The following is a 23,837-nucleotide window of genomic DNA, read 5'->3' as shown; positions in this document are numbered from 1 at the left end:
CTAGTTCAACCTTCAATGTTCCGTCTTCTTGCAATCTAAACTTGTCCTGCAAAAGACGATCACAGTTAGCAATATACTTTTTCAATAAACTCACATGAAAAATAGGACGAACCTTGACATGAGATGGCAATTCGAGTTTATATGCAAGTGAACCAATCTTCTTTAGAATTTTGAATGGGCCTGTAAAACGTGGAGATAACCTTCTATCTTCCTTTTCTTGTCATAATATTTCTTTTGCCTTAGTTGTGCCTCTTTAGTGTTTTTAAAAATTCTTTTTAATTCCTCATCCATTGTTTCAAGCATTTGTTTTGAAATTTCTACTCTATTTGAAGCATCGGAAAAGTGATCAGGAGTCATATATTTATAACCATACATTGCTTCAAACGGAGTCATATTAATCGATGCATGTCATGAACTGTTGTATGCAAATTTAATTAATGCCAAATATTTAGTCTAGTTGTTTTGTTTTTCATTCACATACATTCTATGCATATCTTTTAAATCTTAGGTTCACTCTCTCTATCTCTCTATTAGTGTGCGGATGAAATGTAGTACTCATTCTTAAATCAGTTCTAATGGTTTTAAATGTGCCTTTTCAAAACTTAGATCTAAATTTTGAATCTATATCAGAAACAATACTTTTGTACATGCCATGCGAACGAGAGATTTTTTTTACAAATAATTTAGCTACATTTAAAGTCGTGCCAGTTTTTTTTGTGGGAAAGAAATGTGCAATTTTTGTGAGTCTATCCACTACCACAAAGATAGTGTCATATCCTTTGCTAGCAACAGACAACTTAGTGATAAAATCCATAGATATGAATTTCCACTTTTGGTTAGGTATATCTAATGGTTGTATGTCTTCGGACATATGTTTCTGTTTAATTTTTACTTGCTAGCACTTCAAACATTCCTTCACATATGTTTTAATATCCTTCTTTATCCCTGCCCAAAAGAATGAGTTTTTGACTTTGTTTTGTATGTCATTGAGAATCCAAGATGAGCAAAGAAAGGCAAATTGTGGCATTCCATAAGAATCTCTTTCTTGAATTTTGAAGTAGTAGGAATACACAAACGATTCAAGTAATAAAGATTTCCCTTAAGTATATGAAACTTCCCATCATACATTTCTTCCAAATTTTTATTTAAGAATAACAAAATTCTAGAATACATGGGATCCTCTTGCACTTCAAGTTGCACATCATCAATCAAGTCAGTTTATATAATAGATGAACTATTACACACAGGTCTATGACTTAAAGCATCAGCAACTTTGTTTTTCTTTCAAGATACATGTTTGATATCAAAGTCATATTCACATAACAATTGTAACCATGTCTTTTGTCGATTATTTAGCAAAGACTGAATGAAAATTTATTTTAGATTTTCATTATTAGTTCTCAATTTAAATTTTACACCAAGTAACAAATGTCTCCAATGTTTTAGAGCATGAACTATAGCGGCAAGTTCTAAGCCATGTATAGGATAGTTCATCTTATGTCTCCTTGATTTTCGAGACTTATAAGCCACTACTCTCCCCTCTTGTATCAACATACATCCTAATTGCTCCTTGATTTTCGAGACTAATAAGCCACTACTCTCCCCTCTTGTGTCAACACACATCCTAATTACTCCCCATTATCACCACAAGATAATACAAAAGGTTTTTCCATCTCAAGAATTTTTAATGTGTAATTCTCAATCGCTTTCTGCTTCAATGTTTCAAAGGCTTCCTGACATGCATGCGACCCAACAAAAGGTTTCGTTTTCTTAGTTAGTTTAAAGGACTAGCTATTTTAGAATAATCTTGAATATGAGTTCTCTTATACCAAGCTAATCCTAAGAAGCTTCTCATATCTCTCACATATTTTGGTACAAGCCAATCAACAATAGTCTCTACTTTCTCTGGACCTATATGAATTCTCTCTTTATAAATAATTCTTCCTAGATAAATAATCTGATCTTTTGCAAAGAAATATTTACTTTGTTTAACTTCTATATTGAACTGATAAGGTGCTCTAGAGTAAGGTTTTGTTCCTGGATACAACTCTATAGCATGGTCAATTGATCTAGGAGACATACATGACAGATCATCGGGAAAAACATAATTGTTTTCATTTAACAATTTCACACTTGTTAGAAAAAAAGTTTAATATGACTTTATTATGGCATATCACATATAGAGAGATCAAGGAGTGGAGACTGGGCAATATCCATTGTCTTTAGTGGGAGCGGACTAAGGGAGAGCGGTGGAGTGTATTGCCCTCCGAGAACAAATCTCAAGTGCATCAAAAACTTCTGAGAACAAATACACTTTGACTCAAGGGATTTATGAATAGCAAATTTATTGATATTCTCATAGATATAGCAAGTACTCATAGTTTTGTGAGCACTAAATCCCTTGAAGGGCTGAAATTTTTTCCTCTTGAGATAGAGTCTTCTTTACTCGTTCAAGTAGCTAATGGGGCTCATGAGATCAAACATGGAGTTTGTCTACATATTCCTATTGTTCTATCATGATCATGTACCACCCATATTAATTTGATTACTTTAGAAATGGGTCATATTGATGCAGTCGATATAGTAGATTGGAGTTGAGGGTGATGAAAACATAGCAGCCAAGGGCCAGGTGATGGAATAGATGATGTTGTAGAGCAATTGGCAACTAGAGCGTAGGCCTTCTAGAGATGAATCATAAGTGTGCAATTGCTATAGTAAATAATGTTGATGCTGGACAACAACGTGGAATCCTAGCTCCTAGGGCTTGCTACCAAAGGATTGATTGATTATTCTTATAGATTGGTTTCCATCAATTAGATCATGACCCCAACCTTTATTATAAGATTGTGGGTGGTGTGTTTTAGTCATCTTGTATGTGGATGTCTTGATTATCACAGAGAGTGACTCATAGGAGGTTGACCGGACTCTAGACATCTTGCGGTAGGAGTTCGACATGATGGACCTTGGGATCCTCCACTTTTTCCTTGGTTTGGAGATCTATCAAATGGCATAGGGGATTTTTTATCTGCCAACACAGGGATATCTCCATTCTTCTTTCAGAGTTTGGTACGTTTGCGTGTCGGCCTATTTCTTGCCCTATGGACTGTGAGACTGGACTCTAGACATCTTGCAGTAGGAGTTCGACATGATCGATATCCGAGCTTCTTTCAGAGTTTGGTACGTTCGCGTGTCGGCCTATTTCTTGCCCTATGGACTGTGAGTCCAAGTTTGCTACAACCAGATCCTCTTCTTGATGCTACCAAGTACAAGTGCCTTGTTGGATCACTGATTTGGCTTATCCATACTTGGTTAGGCATCTCTTCTATAGCGGCATTGCTGTCTTCTTTCATGGACACTCCTACTTAGACTCACTGGCGAGTTGCTTTGCACATGTGCTGCTACTTATAGGGGACTTGATCCTACAGGATCATGTATGGAGAGAGGGCCACTCTTGTTGGATGGAGTGACTTAGGTTGGATAGGTGATGTGGAGTGGAGACACTCCACTAGAGGTTTTGCTTTCTCCCTTGGCTCTAGAGCTATCTCATGGAGCAGCAAGAAGCAGCGTGAGCTATAGAACAAAGTACACGATACTTGGTCTCCATAAAAGATAAGGCCATGGTAGGCTATAGTTTGGCTACATTGCTTATTGGTGGAAATTAGCTTTCCATAGACAAGACCCACATAGTTGTGCTTGGATAGCCGGAGTAATGTAGCTTTGGCGAAGAACTCTATGTTTCATGCTCTCATGAAGCACATTGAGGTTCAATACTACCTTGTTTGGGAGTGGATCGTGGATTTTGAGTTAGTGGTGGCTTGTTGCCCCACGAAGGACAATGCTGCGAATCTCTTCACAAAGCCTCTTCCCTAGTCTTTTGTGCTTTGGGTCTTCAACACTTCTAGGATCTGAGAGGGGGTGTTAGCTTGCCATTTTGTATTGTCAGTTTGTTATCTCCCAGTTATGAGCCCCATCGGAGTTTGACAGAGACATTGGAGTTTTGATTGTCATTTCCATTCCGTTTACTATGCATTTCCTTTCTCAGTCAGCTTTAAGTGTGCATTTCCTTCATCTGCCAGCTGGTTCACAATCTGGACAGCCTTTGTAGGCTGCGATCAGACCCTGATTGCTGCAATTTTCCTTAAGGCTTCCATGCCAACATTCTTTGCTGCGGTTCATGATGCAGTCAAACAGCATTTATTGACATCAGACTGCATATTTATGCCTATTTTAGGCAGGTCACCTAAAATTTGGAGTTTTTGGCTATTTATAGCCCACTTGGCAGCAGATAGATTATTCATCTTTTGCCTTTTGTAGGTGCTGCTGGCTGCACACTCCGTCTCCATTTTCGTCTCTATCTCCATCTTTGTTTTTGGTGCTATCATCAGCTTGATCCGGTGCCCTCATTGATGCTTTGGGTTGCATGCAGGGACTAATCAGTCCCATCATTGCATTCAGCATTCTTTCTAGATTTAGCGTAGATTTCTCTTCCATTCTTGTTATCTTCTCTCTCCTCCTTTTCTCTTTGTGCTCACGATCCTCTTCCATTGCACACACTCATAGAAGCATTGTCTTTCTTGTGGAGTCCATAATACCTCCTCCCGGCCTCCAATGATGGAGAAGTTTGATAAGACAATAGGATCCCAGGAAGAAGGTGTTTGAGCCATTATAATTGACCATGGGTCATTCGTGTATGTTGTACAAGACCAAGCTCTCCATGATAGCCATAGGATACTCTTTACAAGAGCTCTAGCTTTAGTATCATGTGAAGATATGCTAGTCTTTGCATTGAGGAAAAACAAAATGTATGAACTTGACTCAACTGCACTAACTCAAACAATAACAAACACAAAAATAAAAAACACATAAAGTACGAAATGCAAAATGCAAAATGCAAAAACACAAATACAAATAGAGAAGAAAGATAACTTTGAAGTGAATGAATCAATGATGTAAATGATGCAAAGAGTGTGTAAGACATTGAAAGTCAGAGCAATGGGAGTAGTTGAAGAGTGACATCCAGTGGAGACGGATCCAGAGTGCGATAACTACCAGTCAAAGTTGAAAGAGTATTGAATGTGGAAGGGCAGTAGGCTCATAACCAAATGTAGTGGTTTGTGTTGGTTTGGAGATGGCAGCTATTAGCTCAGCACAGAGTGTGCAGACAGTAGAGAGTGTGGTCACTGCTTGACACCATAAGTTCAAAAGTGTGTAACTCAAAGTAGAAAGTATAACCCTTAGACTTTAGGGTTGTGAAATGCCTTAAGGTGCATTTACACACGAAAGTGTGTAATGTGTGATAAGTGACCGAACTGTGTAACATAAATACACAAATAAAGAATAGTATGACTAGGGAAAAAAACTTTTCTTACGGAGAGTAAAAAGTGCCTAGTGTTCTATTGTAGATTAGGACACTTCTATGTGAGCGTAGGCATGAGTGAAACCTAATAGATCCCCCTTGAGTGAAAAGTGATCAATATACAAGGATCATCCACCAAAGGAGATCAAATTCAAAGCATTGTGAAATGGTTTAAATTTGTCGCAAGGAAGAGCTTTGGTGAAGATGTCTGCCACATTGTTGTTGGTAGGACAGTAGACGAGGCTGATATCCCTTGTATGTAGCCTCTCTCTGGCAAAGTGATAATGTATCTCTATGTGTTTCGTGTGTGCATGAAATACTAAGTTCCGTGCCGTTGCAATGACACTCTGACTGCTAGTAAACAAGGAGCAGGCCTCATGACAGATACATCAAGATCAGCCAACAAACATCTCAGTCATACTCATTCAACTGTAGTAGTGAAAGTTGTTTTGTATTTAGCTTCACAAGATGATGTGGCAGCAATGAATTGTTTCTTGCTAAGCCAAGAAAGAAACAATTTCCACTTGTAGAGTGACGAGAATAAAAATCTCCAGCCCAATCGAAATCACTGCAAGCAATCCAAGAGTCCTAGTGCTCTACAAGTGATGGAAAACATGCTTCACAACTGGCCAGTGTGACATGCGTGGGCTGCGTATATATTTGCTCAGGGTTGAAACTGCAAATGGAATATCTGGCCTTGTGTTGCATAAATAAATGAGACATCCAACTACTGGAGCATATGTATGAATGTCAATTATGCCTCTGTCATTATGCAAAGATAGCTTAAGTCTAGTCTCCATCGATGTACATACTAGCTTGCAATCCTAGAAGCCAAATCTCTCAAGGAGTTTACCAGTATTTTTGGACTGTGACAATCCAATGTCTCTAATATCATGAATAAACAGAATGCCCAAATAGTAATGCAAAGGCCCCAAATTTGGCATTTCAAAAGTTTACTGTGAATTTTTCTTAAATGCTACAATCTTACCAACATGTGTCCTTGTGAGCAGAAGGCCATCCACATAAAGACAAATGACTAGCAAGGATCCCTCCTCTTTGCATATGTAAAGAGTAGACTCTGATGGGTTGTTAATGAACCCTTGGCTGAGTAAGAAGGCATCAATTTTGGCATACCAAGCTTGTGGAGCTTGCTTTAAATCAGACAAAGCCTTTTTCAGCTTGCATACCAAGTGTTTGGATCTTTTAATTGCAAAACCCATGGGCTACTGAGCATACACTTCTTCTTAAAGTTCCCCATGTAAAAATGTGGTTTTAATGTCAAGTTGGTGTACAATCCAACCATAATGGGCAGCCAATGCAACCATACACTTGATAGTAGTCATACGGGACGTAGGAGCCAATGTCTCCTTATAATCAACGCCTTTCTTTTGTGCATAGCCTTTTGCCACAAGCTTGGCCTTGTACTTATCAATGGATTCATCCGCTTTTCATTTTAGCTTATAGACCCATTTAGTACCAATGGCTTTCTTTCCAACAGTCAATGTAACTAAATCCCATGTTTGATTCTTCATGATAGAATCAAATTCAGCTTGCATTGCTGCCATCCAATGTATACTTTGTTATGCATCCTCAAAAGAATCAGGCTCATTATCATCAAGTGTGTTTGTTGCCATAACAAACTCCTTAGCATTATCATGATCATGCAAACGTGTTAGTCTTTGAGTACATCCAACAAGAGGAGCATCCAAATGACTATCTTGTAGAGCTTGCAAGTATCATCTAGGTATTTGTTTAGCCTCCTGACTATGTGCACACTCTTGATGAACCTCAAGTTCAGCATCTTGCTGAATATTCAGATCAGCCATAGGCTGAATTCTTGCATTATTTAATGGAGTAGTTGACTGAACATTTTGTTCATTTAATGAAGCTCCAACTATACCACCAAAAGAAATAGGCAACAACCCTTTAAACACATCATTTACAGCTTGATATGTGTCATAACCAGCAAGAGATAATTCAGATTTTTCGTCAAAAATCATATCTCTACTGATGAAAACTTTCTTGGAAATAGGATCGTACGATTTATACCCTTTGCTTTCACTACTTTACCCCACAAATATGCACTTGACAGCCTTATTGTCCAACCTTTTTCTCAATAATTTGGGAATATGAGTATATGCAAGACACCCAAAAGTATGAAAGTGATAACTTGAAGGTCTTTGGCTGTTCCAAGCTGCAAAGGCGTTATATTTTTCAATGCCTTAGTAGGACACCTATTCAAAATGTGACAAGCACTCATAACTGTTTCCATCCAAAATCCATGTGGCAATTTTTTAGCTTTCAGCATACATCTGGCCATCTCCATGAGTGACCAATTCTTCCTTTTTGCAATCCCATTCTGTTAAGTATATGTAGTAGTATACTGATGTGCAATGCCTTTTTGTTTCAAAATATTATTTTGCAAGGAAGACATGTTTTCTCCCCCTCGGTCCGAACGGAGAGTCTTAATTTGATAGCTAGATTGATTTTCCACAAGTGTAGTGAAAGCCATAAATACATCATACGCTTTTGACTTTTTCACCAATCAATAAATCCAAGAAAAATGAGTAAAGTCATCAATGAAGATAATGAAATAATAACATCCACCCAATGACTTTACCTGCATGGGTCCTCATACATTTGAATGCACAATCTGCAACCTAGTTGTAGCTTTAAAAGCAACGTCACGGGGGAAAGAAAACCGATGCATTTTTCCCAAAATGCATCCCTCACAAATATGCCGAGGAGGTCTCTCCAAGAGAGGTAAGCCTTCCAACATTTGAGTACACTGCATAAGTATCAAACTGCCTTTGTTCACATGCCCCATGCGAGCATGCTATAAATTTGCTTGTGACACAGTAGGAGTAATAGTAGATACTAAGTAAACTGACTGATCAATCCAATGAGCATTTGACTCATAAAGTCCATGACATAATGTGCCAGTGAGTACCAAAGTCAAGAATTCCTTATCTCTGACCATGCATTTATCATCATTGAATATGACTTGCATTCTACACTTTGCTAAAGAAGAAATGGACAACAAATTCTTCTTTATATGGCACATATAACGCATCTTGCAAACAGAGAGTAGAGCCATTAATGGCTTTCAAGACAATCTCTCCAATACCTCTAATAGGATAAGATACGTTGTTGGGACATTGCATTAATACGCCAACAAGAGTTGCAAAAACAGAGGTAAACAAATCCCTGCGGGATGTAATGTGCTTAGAAATACTGCTGTCAAAGAGCCAATTGCTAGCATCCTCTGTAGAGCTGAATGCTCTATATGCCTAAGAAGAATCATAACTGCAAGTGTAAAGCTAGTAGTTGCGGTCAATCACGAATGACATAGACTCTGTAGTAGTAGCAGTAGAAGGTGCATTTGAAATAGACATCCCAGACTCATTGTTTTTTTCCTTGGCAATGCGTTTCTTGCATTTTGTGATGTAATGACCTGGTTTTTTACAATAATGGCACTTGCCCTTCTTGGCTTGCGTGCCTCTCTGCTTCTTGTTGTTCTATGAGGTTCCTAAACTTCTAGAACTTTGCAAAGCATTCCTAGACTGATTGCCCTTTCCCTTTTGTCTTGCCATAAAAGCTTGTTCAAAAGCTACAACATCCACCCCACTATTCTTCCTTGTTTGCTCTTCTTCCAGCAACAAACTAACCAACTAAAGAAAGGTAAGTGGCTGTGTAGCTTTCCAATTATCAAACAACCAAAATATCCCAAAATACTTACTTGTTTTGAAGATAAAAAACACCCCAAACTTCCTACCTATCTCAAGCTCTGTTTAGGGGATGAATCCCTTACTTTGATGCTTGATATGAGGCGCGCAAGTGCTCAAGCTTGAATCCGTTGGTCCCGGCAGTGGAACCAAAATATGGGAGCTTTCGTTCAACTGCCAAGACCCACGAACCGCTTATTGTTTTAAGCATTCCAAGCAAGCTCTAATGGCTATCTCTCACCTAGCTGACGCACCGAGATCATCTGAGCATCAGAATAATACTCATCTAGGGTTTTGCATGTGGGACACAAAAACTCTCTAGAACTGCTCGTTGTTTAATGAAGCTTTTGGTAATTTGTTGTTTTGGGGCTGTTTTAAAGAGCTAATCAAGATGTAATGAATTTTTAGCTCAACAATGTAGAGGTGCTGTTGACAGCTGAAATGCACATGCACGTGCAGTGCAAACACAATGGGAAGCTTGTATTCTATTTGTATGTTTGTGGAACAGTTTCAAGATTTTTCATGGTTGGCATTTACATATACACACTTATTAGAACTCCTGATTCATAGGTCTCACAACATGTTTCTGATTGCTTTTATGCAGTTCCCTGATCAGCTTCTGAATATCTCAGTTGCTATTACTAGAGCACTCATGGATGAATTAAGAAAGCAGAGCAAGCTAGATGATAACGTACGGTTGTACGTGTTAGCAGACACAACTTATGGTAGTTGCTGTGGGGATGAAATAGCAGCTGCACATGTAAATGCTGAATGTATTGTTCACTACGGACATGCTTGCTTGAGTCAGTGAGCATCACTCCCTTGCTAATCATACTCTTTGTTACTTTGAATAGCCAACTTTATACTAGCTGAATGTGGCAATAAGAAGTTGCCTGATGGGACAGAATTACTGCTTTTGGAAGATATTGAAAGTGCACTTTTGCCAACCAGTTCTAGTCATTTCTTGCATTATGCATATTCCCTTTTGAGAGAATGGTCTATTTAACGAGTAAATCATGCTACAAATGATGTTGAAATATCAAGAGACATTCTGAAAGAATGATTGTACAGTAAGTCTGACATCATAATTCTCGCACCAAGAATTGTTTTAAGTAAGAGGTGACCTAGTAATATGGCACATGAGTCTTAGCACTCAAATGTATTGCCATATGTTTTTTATCTTCGTGCCATATTTAAATATTAAATTATCTCATTTACATGTGCTTATGTGCTAGTTTTCCACTATTACGGGCACATGATATTCCAGCACAGGATGTTTGATGGCCTGGTAATTTCAGCAGAAAGGGATGACAATGTGTTTCTTATCTTTGTGCTATCTCCAAATATTGAATTGTTTCATATGTAATTTCCTAGAAGCTTTATATCAGTAACCCTGGGCAGCAGCATAACATAATCAGATAAATGATCTGTGTTGTGAAAAGAGTGACAGCTACTTTATATGTTAGGAGACTTTGTGATGATTTGAATGGTGACAATAGATATCATGCAGCAACTTTCTTGGTCCATGAGATCTATGCAATCAACCATTAAATTAACACTTAAATATTGTACTGAATTTGTTTCAGTTATTGTGGAGTCACTGTTTATATACAAAGGAGAGTCATTCAAACAATTTTGATTGGGTTCATGTTCAGGATGTCAAAGCTGCCTGTGTGGCATGTCTTTGGGAGAGCCAGCATTGATGTGGATGATTGTGTGCAGCAGCTACTGGATCTTGTGTCAAGGCGCAGGCAGAGTGTTCTGGTGGTTCTTTTTAAACATCTCAACTCCAATTTGTAATCATGGATGACCGAAAAACCACAACTTTCTGTCCTCAGATGGCTTCCTTCTTTGTTTGCTTATTCATTTCGAGTCATGTCAATGAAAGTCCATTCAAGTTCTAGTGCTGAATAAATAAGCATAGATGTGTACTTGTCTAATTTTAAAGTTCTGATACAGAAATTGATTCCAGGCTGGTTGCTTAATAAATACACCTAATGCTTGTGTTTGCTTTAACAAGCCAAGATCACAACGCCATGGCTCTACCTATCTCCTGGAACTTTAGAACTCATCCAATTCTTTGAGGTAACGAAGCTCATAATTTTGCCTGCCTCCATCAATGAAGTGGTGGAAAATGGGGAAAGGTGGTTAGGGGTGCATCCTAGAAGATGAACACAGAAGCGAGAGATTGAATGTAGTAACCTGTAGCTATTGCTCTTTAAGCCTGCTGTCTATATTCATGCTTTATTCCTGTTCTTCCTAAATGCATGCATGACAGCTGATCGGCTCCCACTTTCAGCTGTTACCACTCCCCCCTTGCTGCGGACAATTCACGATACATCTTCCTTTCTTCTATTGTGCCCCTTTGTTTCTATAGGTAGGAAAGGGAACCCTTACTAATAACTTTATGGGCTGTATGTGACAAAAAATATAAGGATGATGAAACATGCCTGCCATAAACCAATTGATTTTCATAGACAAGAAAAATGTCATGAAACACATTTGAGCTTCAAACTAATGTTTTTAAATCTTTGGAGTACGCCCGTGCATCTCAACAAGAATACTAAAAAAGCCTATTCTAGTTTCATTTAAGATAGCTAAAGCATGTCCAAGAGATCAACAACATATCCTTGCTTGCACCCTTAGGTGCTATGAGATTAGATAGACATGGAATATGACTGGGAGATCATAGCGATTTTATTGCTTATTAGATTTGTGAAGCCAAGCGAACATATTTTTGAGGGTATATTACTTAACCAGCTTGGTAGGCCATTGGGCCGTTGACGTTGTTAGATATGATCAATGCCCCACCCTCATTAGGTGCTACCAATGATCCATGGTGCTCAAAGTTGTAAGGCCCCCATTATGAGGAGAAGCCAAGTGTGAGCCCGGACATTGGTAGAGTCCTGACTTGTATATCAGATGAGGTCTATGTGACCGGATGGCAAAAAGGTGATCATTGTGGGTCTAAGCTTTGGGTTAGACGGAGTGGTTAAATTGGTAGCAACTCGAGGCGCATTGCATCGAGTTGCGGTGTAAGGGAGTTAAAAGGGGCCCCTATTGTGGGGTCCGGGGGCCGCGGAAGCGGCCCCTGGCTGGGGGGTCCTAGGGGGGCCAGCGGCCCCCCTGGCGGGGGTCCGGGGGCAGCGCCCCTGGCCTGATGGTAAAGGGAATATTCCCTGGCCAACTAGTGGAGGCTCATATGGTAGGTCGGACCTAACGACCTTCGCAGGCTATAAAAGCTAAACCCCTTCGCAGCCATCCGACACTCATCTTTCACCCAGTCAGAGTTGTTGTTCCAGCTAGCCTTAAGCTCTTCACCTATCTTCTGTCTAGATCGCCATCTAAGCTTTACACAGTGGAAGCGCACGGGTGGACAGAGCCATCTTTGTATCAGTTGTTTGGAGTTAAAGAATTTACTGATTCTCCTCTTATCTGTTGTGTACTCTCTATCTCTTTCCCAGATTCTGTTCGCTGCGCCGTGTAATATTTTACAGACGTGCACCCTTTGTCCAATGCCTTGATTGATTTGGGGTGGGATACCTTGGGATATTATGGGCTGAGCTATGATTTGGATTCTGATTTGGGGCCTAAGATGGGTGTTAAGCTAAAAAGATGCATTACAAAATCAAAACCTTAATTAGCTCTTTAAACAGCCCCAAAACTTCAATTACCATACTTTATTAAAAATTACCAAAATTTTTGTTCCCATAAGCCAACACCCAAGGATCCACATCTATAAATAGAAGGCTGCTTGGCCACTTCAGTCCTTCCTGGTTTGCAAATTCTCCACCAGCTGGCACCCAGTCTCCACTATTGTCTACACCCCTTCTTTGCAAATACCTCAGTTCACGGTGCAGCGGGCCCTTCTTCAGTCTGAGGCAACCCCTTGGCAGTTGTTGCCTCAGCCCTACCCTGCTCCGGAGTTGTCGATACCCTGTGTTTGCCACTGTTTACAGCCGCTCTCATTTGCCCAACTATCTTCTCCACAAACAGCTGCCAGATTTTCATCCAGACAGACAGCTGCATCTGTTGCTGTATCCTGCTGCCACCCAGCACCTTGTGCTTGCCCAGGAGCAGTCGCCTTTGCTGCCAGCCTTGCACAAGGTTGTCACATCCGATGGCGTCTGATTAGTACAGTTCGATGCTAGTACGGTACTAATCGGACTAATAAATCTTGGACCTACGTCCGATGAAAGAAAATATACATATAATTTTAAAGGGAAAACTTGAAAGTATGAATGAGATGGTGGGGGAGGGGGGATTTTTATAGAAAGGGAGAGTGCTTTTATCAAGAATGATGTACATGGCCGCTTTGTGGTGATTGAAATTTTATTCGAAGGAGAGATCTTATGGTTACTTGGCCTCTATGCTGCGAATGATCCTTAATCTCGCCGAGAGCTTTGGCATACCTTGCAAACTTCCTTGTCCAGACGGAGTTTTTTGATGGGGGATTTTAATATGTGTGTTGATTCTTCATAGTCCACATCAGAGCATTCGGTAATGGATGTGCCGGAAAGTCATATGTGGCAGGAGTTGGCTCTTGCTGTTCTTAAGCAAGATCTCTGGTCTTGGCTGCATCCTTCTTCTACAGGGTTTACTTTCCATTCTACCCAGTATGCAACAATATGGTCGCGGTTAGACCGCATATACATCATGCAGGATGATGATTTCCTTCCTGAGATGCTCGAAATGAAAGTGTTGCAACAATATGTCTTATCGTATCATTTCTCTCTATAGCTTGAGCTCCTTGCACAACCCATTGCACCTTTCAAGCAATTTTTGGATAGACTCCCTTTGCGTTTCAACTCGTCTTATTTGAAGCATGCAATCTTTCAGGGCTATATGCAGCAATTGATTGATCGATTCTTATTGGATTTCTCATCTCAGGGCACTGCTTCGTTTGAACGATTGCTCTCTAATGTGCAGTGGGTTGCTCGGCAGTATGGGATCCATCATGCCTCTCTTTGTCGGCGGCGCCGACAGGCAGTGGAGGATCTGTTGGCTTTGGTTCGTTCTTTGTTGGTGGACACTCCAGATGATGTATTTCTGCTGTCACTGGCAATGCGTCTGGTTGATCTTATTAAAGAGTTTTAGTTGAAATCTTGTCAGCGGGTCAAATTGCAACATTTGATGGAGACTTTGCAAGATAGTGCTTGTCAGACGCATAAGTTTTTTCGAGCTCTCCATGTCTCTCCTGCTCGAGAAAATATGACTAGACTCCAGGATGCAGAAGGTCAAATGGTCCTTGATCCGCAGACTATTGTGAATATGTGTAGGAATTATTTCCTCGACCTTCTTGGTTCTACTTCTCCTCCTTCAGGCCAAATTGCTCATGCTCGTTCAGTTTTTTATGATCTGGTCCACAATCAGGTTCCTCAGGACATGCAATCTACTCTGGAGGCAGATATTTGTGAGGTGGAGGTTATGGATGTTCTGTTACACTTGCCCAAAGATAAAAATCCTGGCTGGGATGGTCTCACCAATGAGTTCTTTCAGTTTTTTGCCACTCAGCTCTCGAAACCATTGACGGCTTTGTTTCAGTAGGTGTGGGAAACGGGGATCATGCCTTCCTCATGGAAAGAAGGTCTTATTAAACTGCTTCCAAAAGTTCCTTCGCCATCTATGTTGAAACAGTGGCGCCCAATTTCTTTGATGGGTTCTATGTATAAAATCTTTTCTAAAGTAATGGCGAATCGGCTCCATAAGCATCTTCCTGCCATTGTGTATCCTCTCCAATATGGTTTCATTAAGGGCAGAAACATTTTGTACAATGTATTAAATGTGCAACTGGCGATTGATTATGCAAGGCATTCAAATCAGGAGGTCATACTGGTTCAATTGGACTTGGAAAAGGCTTTTGATTATCTGGACTGGTCTTTCATTGGAGAACTTATGTTTACTATGGGCTTTGGTGCTCGGATGTCTCGTCTGATCTACACTATCAGTGTTGTAGCGTCTTCGTGAGTCATGCTGAATGGAGGCGTTACCAAGCCATTTGTCCTTACTTGCTCTGTCAAATAGGGTGCCCTTTGAGTCCTCTCTTCTTTGCCCTTGCGATTCATCTGGTTCTTTCGATGTTATCTCATATGGCAGCTTCTACTCAGATGGCTGGATTGTCGCTTCCCTCTGGACAACACTTCATTAGTCAATCCTTTGGCTGATGATAGTTTTATGATTTTGTGTGCGGACAAAGATAACCTTCGCAAAGCATTAGATGTTTGGGCTCTCTTTGGTCAGGCTTCCGGTCTTTGCATCAACGCTTTGAAATCAGCCATTCTCAGTTGCACGGAGTCGGATTTACAGTCACTGGACTGGCAAGGAATGGTTGTTCCCTGTGGCTCCATTGTCAGGCATCTTGGGTACCCTTTGGGTGTTGATGTTCCCCCAAAGCAGCTACTACAGTGGATTTCACAAAAATTGGCGGCTAAGTTTCTGTATTGGAAGTCTCAAGCCTGGCCCTTCCATGTTCGCCTTAAAGTAGCCCAGACAATTATGTTGCCAATGCTTACATATTTCTTGCCATTGCTGCCCTGGACTACTACTACACTGAATGCTCTTACTCAGTCTATTCGTTTCATGTTATGGAAGAAGGATTCCTTGCATGCAGGCATTTCCTAGATTTCTTGGTCGCATGCGTGCAACCCCAAACGCATGGGTGGAGGGGCTATTTTAGATGCCTAAACTCATATGTTGGCACTCGGCTGGTCTCTTTTTGGCGTCATATGCTCGGATCATCATCCTTGGGTTGTCATAGCCCGTTATTTTCTTGAGGATCACGGGCTTCTGCATGGTAATACCCGAATCCGGAGTTCTTGTGGCATGTTCTTAATGCCGATTCTCGGTTCTCCAGTTCTTCCTCATCTCTGCTTGCCCATTTGGTGTATTCCTGGAGACTGGTCCTCCGGAAGTCTCAGTGGCATCCAGCGGAGGATCGCTTAGCTACTAATTCTTTTCAATTGGAATTATTGGCAGTCTCGCGGTTAATTTTGTGGGAAGGTAAACATGAGCTTCGACCAAAATTCAACCACATGGCACGTTTGGGCTTAACTTTGGTCGCAGATGCCACCCTTGCCAGTTGCAATGTGTTGATGTAGTTTCGTACAGCCAGGAGGCTTTTCAGGATCCCTCGTGGATATAGGTATTTATGGGAACAGCTTTTGATGGTGCTCCAGAGTAGACAACCCTTTCCTGCCCTTGCTACGGATCGTCCCTGGCAGGACTGGGATTTTGCAGGTAGGCTGAATTTAGAAAAGGCTTCAGCTAACCAGGTGTATCATCTTCTGATTAAAGATCATCAATGGCTGGTTACTAAAGCTAATACTCTATGGGGATTGCATAAATCCCGGTCATGGTGGAGGGTAATTGTGATGGAGGGTTGGTTGAACAAGACACCCTTCAAATATAAGGTATTTCTTCGAGGGTGATGATTTGTGGTCTTCCGCTTGCTTCAGCTCTTTCCAAGCGCCGAATCTCCAACGACAACTGTTTCTTTTGCACCACCACTGTGGAATCTGCCCGTCATCGTTTTATTTCTTGCCCCCTTGCTCAGAAAATCTGGTCATTCTTGTCAGCCGTTTGGCGAGCGGTGGTTGGTTTCTCGCTACGCCTGTTTGATTGGGTTTTTGCGCAGCCCAAATATCCCACACCGACACAGCCACATATGAAGATCTTGTTTCACTTTCTTCGATATTGGGGCTGTTGGCACAATTGGACCATTCGGAATGCTTTTCTTTTTGATTCCGCCTATAATGTTTAGCGGCATATTGCTAGGCTTAAAGGTCTCTTGTATTGGCAGATAAATCTTCTCTAGCACTTTGACATGCTCTCTCGGGAGGACTTACGTCCTTGGCATATGGCAAATTCCTCCGTGTCTTTGCCATGACTTTGTAACTCTTTGGCCGTTTGGTTCTTGTAGAGAGTTAGTGTGTACACACGATGGGGTAGAGCCATTGTGTATCTTGTAATCATGTAAACTTTTCGTAATTAATACAATTACCTTTTATGGAGAGAGAGATCAAATTCTGAAATTTGAGTGGTGACCCATCATCCATGGGAGAGAATGTTGCATTGTGCCATAATCCATTGTGGTGTATGAGAGAGAGAGAGATGGATGAAATTTGAATCATGAGAGAGGGAGAGGGAAGGATAGAGAGTTTTTAAATTTGTTAGTTTAAAACTTTAATCTTTAATATTTTCTCTTGAGTCTTTGTGTGAGAGAAAGAAAAGATAGAGAGAAAGAAAAGAAAGATAAGAAAGAAAGAAAAGAATAGAGGGAAAGAAAAGAAGAATAGAGAAGATTCAAGAAAGAAAAGAAAGAAAAGAAGAAAAGAAAGGTAAGAAAGAAAAGAAAATAAGGGGTTACAGGGCCTGAAAATGGTCTAAAAAGTGACCGTGTTTGTTGGCGGCAAGGCCTAGGCGTATGGGACCCATTGCCCGCGTAACGGTCAACCGTCGGGAGTCCGAGGTCGGACAAGGCGCAATCAGGCGACTAGACGGGGAATGGACCGGACGGGTTTGGATGGGACCAGACACGGGACTGGACTGGTCAGATGAGTTGACCCGTCTGTCGGAAGTGGACAACCTTGGCCCTGCATTTGCAGCCTGGACTGTGTTTTGTGCTGCTACCCTGACGTCTTCCGCTCTGTGCAGGCTGCCCTGTTGTTGCCACTGCCTCTAACCAGCGTGATTTGGATAGGTTCATCACTCTGATCTGCATTCACAGCTGTTGATCACATACAAAGGTTGCTTGTTGGGTTTTGGCATCCATTCAAAGTACGACATACTCTCTAGTTCACTTGTCCATTTTGAGACAAGGAGATTCAAGGTTTTGTATTTGAAACCTATGCACTTGTATACCTATATAGATAAGGCTCACTTGCCCCACCTTCCTGCACTTCCTCCTTGGCACTGGAGAGTTGCGTGGGATGGTTGGAGGATTCAAGTCCGAGTTTGAGGAATAGGATGACTTAGTAAAGGAGTTTGGATCTCGCTTCTTCTTCTTCTCCTTCTTCTTCCTTGAAGCCACTAGTTCTTTGCAATCCTTGCGCAAACGTCCCTTCTTACCATAGTGATAACACTAGGCCTTCGACTTCTTCTTCCCATCACCCCTCTCTGAATCTGTAAAGGCTTCACTAGAACCACTAGACTGTGATGGAAGCTTCCCTTATAAACACAAAGACGTCTCATTCTCAAATAGCATTGAGGACATCTGTAGAAAACTGACAGATGTTGATGATGATTGGACACTCCATCAATCTTCAGATGGGGCTTATAGAGCACAATCTCCACACGATGAGCCTTTGGATGGGTGGACTACATGTGTCGAAGTTGGTCCTGTATTTATGTGACACGAAGTAAGAAAGATTGAATAGTATTCTTTAGCTCAAACTTGGTCTGTTGGAGCTGTCCCCATAAAGAGCGACAACACGCATAGGCGAAAGAGTCTTCTATCACATTTGAAGCTCTGCCCAAATCGCGGGAGAAGTTTTGCAGGCAGTGAGTGTCGGAAGAACTTCTTTGGAGATGCAATGTAGAAGGGTAGAATATGCACGGGCATCATAAGTATCCCATGTGAGCACAACTTCTTCATAGTTGTCCTCATCAAAATTAGTTGGAGGAGGATTAGGATGCTCACAAGTTCTAGATTCCATGTACTACAATCGCTTCTGCCAAAGCAAGCTTTCATAATAGCACTCTAGATTAGGTAATTAGGGTCGTGTAATTTGTCATCAATAGAACAACAAGGGGGGCCATTTGGAGAGGATAGGAAGAGAACAAAGGAAAGAAGAGGAGACAGAGAGTACGGCCAACCAACAACATAGACTGCACAAAATAGAGTTCAAATGCAGTGTGCTGATCACTAAAAAACAACTGCAAGGAGAGAGATTATAGCTAGCAGACATGGTTAGAAGCTAGAGAATGCTGTTTCCCAGCTTGCAAAGGCAGTAAATGTAGGAAACACAGCAGCTGATCAGATAAGTGCAGATTAATCAGGAATAGAATAATGCAAAAAATTAAAATGCAGGCCTGCTGGACCAAAACGCAGCCTACAGAAGGCTGGAAACGGGAGATGGGCAGCAGACAACAGTCTCCAGGCTAGAGATAGGGTGTAGCAGGCAAACAAAGTCATCGATTAGTAGGGGCAGACTGGTAATCAGCAGTAGGAGCATAGATCTTGAAATCTCATACCATGTTAGAAGTGGATGTAGCAATGGAAGCATAAATAGATGTTGTAATAAACTGCCAAACACGAGAACAAAAGAGAAAAACACAAAAGAACACTGCAAAGAAGATAACTCAAAAGAATGCTCAAAAAATGGAATCCGTATACCAAAAACGAGAATGATGTGTATAATAGTGAGTCACTGGCTTGTAGACACTATTGACTCCCTCTCTTCACAGAATGTGTAGGTGATGGTGTGATTAAGGAAGAAGCCCGGTATATAAGGACAAAAATAATGCCAAAATAGCAGCATGTCGGCCAAAATTTAATGCTGGTTAGCCAACAATAAGTGCTCAAATACACATCATAATGACCTTAGAAAAATACCTCAACTATCTAGAAATATCAGGCATGAGCTAGATTCACATATGAGCTGACCAGTAATATACAATAGCTCTCTAAATAAGCGACCATACAGGTTGAGTGTAGCCTAGCAGGAGGATGTAATGAACCAAGAAAATGAGTTGTTAGGAAAAAGATGGATTCAGCCTAGCTCATCTTCTTTTTGCTACCTCAGTGACATTATGGATAGATTGTAGGGGATAGCCATATTCAGCTGCATTGATTTGGAAAGTGATATCATTAGATACGCATTAGTCCAAATGATGTTTGGAAGATAGCATTTAGGATATCTTTTGGATTTTATGAGTTTTTTGTCATGCCATTTGGGCTTACAAATGCTCATGCCATGTTTAATTAGGTGATGGATTGTATATTTAGACCACATGGAAGATTTGTGGGAACATTCTTTGATGACATGATTGTCGTTTCTAAGAATGAGGCAGAGCATAGAAAACACTTGGATACAGTGTTTAATGAGTTTCAGCTAGTGATCGATGACAAGAAGAGTGAGTTCTTTTTGCATGGAATCCACTTTCTTGGGTATATTGTGTCGGCTGATGGGGTATGCATGGATCCTGCGAAGGTTAAGGCAATATGCTCATGGCCACATTTGAGAAATGTGGACAAGATTCACTACTTCACGGGTCTATGTTCTATTACAAGAAGTATTTGTGTAACTTTGTTGAAATTGCATCTTCACCACATGCTTTATAGAAGAAGGGTGTGCCATTTAAGTGGACAACAATGGAAATTTCAACTTTTGACAAGTTAAAGGAAAAGATGACTGTAGATAATGTGCTTATATTGCATGATCCAAGGAAGTAATTTGTTGTTTAGTGTGATGCATGTGGAAACAACATTGGGGCCGTTTAAATGCAGGATGGTCGAGTGGTGACATAAAAGAGTTGTGTTCTCCATGGTGTAGAGAAGAATTTTCAAGTTTATGAGAAGGAATTACTTGTTGTAATTTGTGCACTTTCTGCATAGAAACACTATCTTTTAGGGACTGATTGTATAGTGTAGATAGATCATCGGACATCATGCTATTTTCTCTGACCTAGACTAAGTTGTCTAAGAAGCATATGAGATGAAATTTCCTCTCTATGTTTCACTTTCATATTGTGCACATTGTGTTAGAGATTAGTCATCCTTTGACTAGCATTTCTCATGCTACTATTGGTGCAGTCAATTCTCTCAGAGGTAGTTGGCATTTCCAGTTGTCACCATGTACGGGCACCTTTTCGGGCAGGCAACCATGCCACGTGGTAGGCATGCTAGTCAACGTAGATTATTTTATGCATTTATGATGATGTCAGCTAGTTATTGATTAGGTCGGCCAGTTTTTGTTGGCCAATTACATTAATTTATGGCCTTTTATTTGGGCTATGTATGCTCCATTGGCAGCCTGCCCTCCTCGCTTACTTTTTAGGTGTCGTTGGGAGAGATGTGGCTTGAGGAGATACATCCACAACCCTTGTACATTCGCCCTCTTCATTTCAGCATTCATTGATTGTAGATTTCTGTGTTCTTCTGTCTCTTTTCTCTCTCCCTTTTTCTCATGTTCATTGTCTTTCGGTCTTGTCCATACACTTCCGCATTCGTTGCACTCTGACATGGTATTCGAGGAGCATAGAAGGGTTGATTGATTGTGGGTAGACCTGATCGGGAGGATTCTTTGTGACAAAAGTTTAAGTTTTCAGCCTTTGGGGGTTGCAATGAACATGTTCTGTGTGGAGGAGTGAAGTTACTGTTTTTTGCAGGTCCTTGCTATTCGTGAAGGAGGAAAGGTTGCATTTTCAGCCTTTGCTGCAGATTTTGAGTTTTCATTACCTTTGGTGGGTGAAAATCTTTGAGGATGAGTCGAGGAAGCCTTGGTGGGCATCAACACTATGCACGAAGTCAAAGGGGGACTGCCCTTGTTTTTGTGCAGTTCATTCCGTTTACAATGTCGACCGAAATTGACATGTAGTTTCAAGCTATTGTGGACCATAAGGCCCCCATGTTGCTAGCTCTTCCGTTAGATCAAAAGATTGATGGGAAAGATTACTGCATATGGCACGTAATTATGCTTGCCATCTTGGAGTCTTATGATTTGGTGGAGCTCGCAACTGAGGCTATAGACCATCCTATAGCTTTTGATACCTTCAAGCTTTCTTCAGATGAGAAAGCTGAGTTGATAAAAGTACAAGCACATGGGGACAAATTGAATGCCCGTATCTATTTTTTCCTTGTTATACCCTCAGAAGACCAAGATGGAAAAGTAAAAAAATAAAAAATGAAAGATAGTCCGAAGGCAAGAGGAAGATGGAGGATAAAGGCGCACTGAGAAAAATCTAAAGACATGAAGTGCATGAGAAATTCTCAAATGTAAAAGAAAGCATACAATAATAAGCGGACCTTAATGTGTTAGCAAGAAAAGCTCTAGGCGCATTGCAATTCATTTTGTAACCGGCGGGGCTCTCTCCCATACAAGTTGTAAAGAATGAGAGGCGCGGGTTGAGGCCTACACTAATAGGAAGGAGAAAAAAAGAGAGTAGAGGAATGAAACAAAGGCTGGACCAAAAAGGAGATGGTCACCTAAGGAGGGGATATGGGCATGTATAAAAGTCAAGAAATGAACGAAGAAGCTCATTTTTGTGTGTGGCCAAACTTGTTCTCTTCTTGCTTCTTGCTCTTGCTTCCTTCTTGTGCATGAGAGAGGGAGAAAGAATGAGAGAGGGAGAGAGTGTGTGTGAGAGAGTGAGGGATCGTGGAGAAGCTCTTCTCCTCCTCTCTTCATCTTTATCTTCTTCTCTTCCCCCTTGCGCATATGGCTATGGAGGTCGAAGCTCAGAGCTTGGAGATGGAGCTTGCTTGAGGGCGCATCTTGAATCATGGAGCTATCGACGGATTCGTGGGAGGAGGTACTTGATCGGATTCGAAGGTAAGCTCACTACATTAGTGTGTGGAAGAGTGTGCATGGCTATGTGAGGGGTAGCCATAGCTCTTCACTTGAAATGCTTGAAGCAATAAGTGGTTCGTGGGTCTTATGGCTTGCTCGTGAGAGCAACGACATTTTGATTTCGTTGCCAGGACCAACGGATTCAAGCTTGAGTGCTTGCACACTCCGAATCGAGTGACAAGTAAGAGTTCGTCTTCGAAACGACACTTGGTTTTAGGTAGAAAGTAAGGGAGTCGGAGGCCTTTCAATCTCTCTTGTGGATTAGTTTAGGTTTAGAAAGCTTTCTTTGCATCGGTTAGAGTAGAAGAAGTGTGTTTTGATTAGATTTGAGACATTAAGATTTGGGAAATAAGGAAAAAGGAGAAGATAACTCTCTGTATAACTAAGAAAAAGGGGAACAAGGGAAGAAAGAAAGAAGATTTTTTATGTTTAGGAAGGAAAACACTGTGAGGGGAGAAAGAGAAAACACAAAAGGTGAAAAAGGGGAAGAGAGAGCTCATTTGCACAGTGTGAGATTGAGACAGCTATTGAGAGAGAGACAAGGAGGTCCATAGGCAACAACACTTGCAATCTTTGCCATTGACACATTTGGCCCTTTTAGGTATGCTCTGAGTCCTTATTGCTGATTGTTGCATTGCTTTAGAACCCTGGGTGCATTGGATGTTGATTATCAAGTCAATAAAGTGGATATTTGTGTCATTCAACGTATTTCCGTGTGCCACTCAGACGGCGATCGTAGGCCTCGGATGGATCAGGCTCCGATGCTTGAGCCACTTAAGTCCACTCGGACGTTTGACTCGGACAAGAGTTTGACCACTTAGACTCGGACCAAATTTAGGTCTCGGACAAGCCTTGGATGGCCACTTGGATGCTCGGATGGGCACCCCTCATTTGAGTCCGAGTTTGACCACTCGGATAGCCACTTACCTTTAGGAGCCCACTTGGACGTCTGAATTTGAGACTCGGACGGCCAAGTGTGGGATTCGGACAAGTTGTCCATAATCCCATTTTTGGTTGTTTTTTTTCACTTTTAGGCCTATGTGGGCTGAGTGCCAACTGTCCAGCAACCAAGTTGGAATCTAGACTAGTAAGTGAAACCATAGAGCTGTTTGCACTCAAAAACCTTGAACTAGCAGTCCAGGAGTGACTGAAATAACTGACCATCAATCGCTACCTTGGATAGAGATCTAAGTTGACCCACTTGGCTGAACACTCGTTAGACCATGTGTTCACAACCTGTGAAGGATC

The 23,837-nt window shown here is 41.1% G+C and overlaps 1 protein-coding gene across 3 annotated transcripts in view; it reads left to right on the top strand.

The window, feature by feature from the left end:
- Positions 1-23,837, top strand: part of LOC148039568 (diphthamide synthesis DPH2 family protein) — a 119,135-nt gene that overhangs the window by 2,979 nt on the left and 92,319 nt on the right. The window contains exons 2-3 of one of the 3 annotated variants that reach the window (XM_087691981.1): positions 9,686-9,888; positions 10,737-10,845. In XM_087691981.1, coding sequence (XP_087548107.1) covers positions 9,686-9,888; positions 10,737-10,845 — 312 coding nt within the window. Of the gene's footprint in view, positions 1-9,685; positions 9,889-10,736; positions 10,846-23,837 lie in introns of those variants that run through there. The other 2 variants (XM_087691986.1, XM_087691988.1) reach the window with 2 other exon arrangements.

This window comes from Lygodium microphyllum, chromosome 2 (assembly GCF_053477565.2).
Source record: "Lygodium microphyllum isolate KBCC chromosome 2, Lygodium_microphyllum_v1.1.10, whole genome shotgun sequence".
NCBI classification, from domain to species: Eukaryota; Viridiplantae; Streptophyta; class Polypodiopsida; order Schizaeales; family Lygodiaceae; genus Lygodium; species Lygodium microphyllum.
The sequence above is the reverse complement of the archived record's forward strand: the minus strand, read 5'-3'. Positions and strand labels throughout refer to the sequence as shown.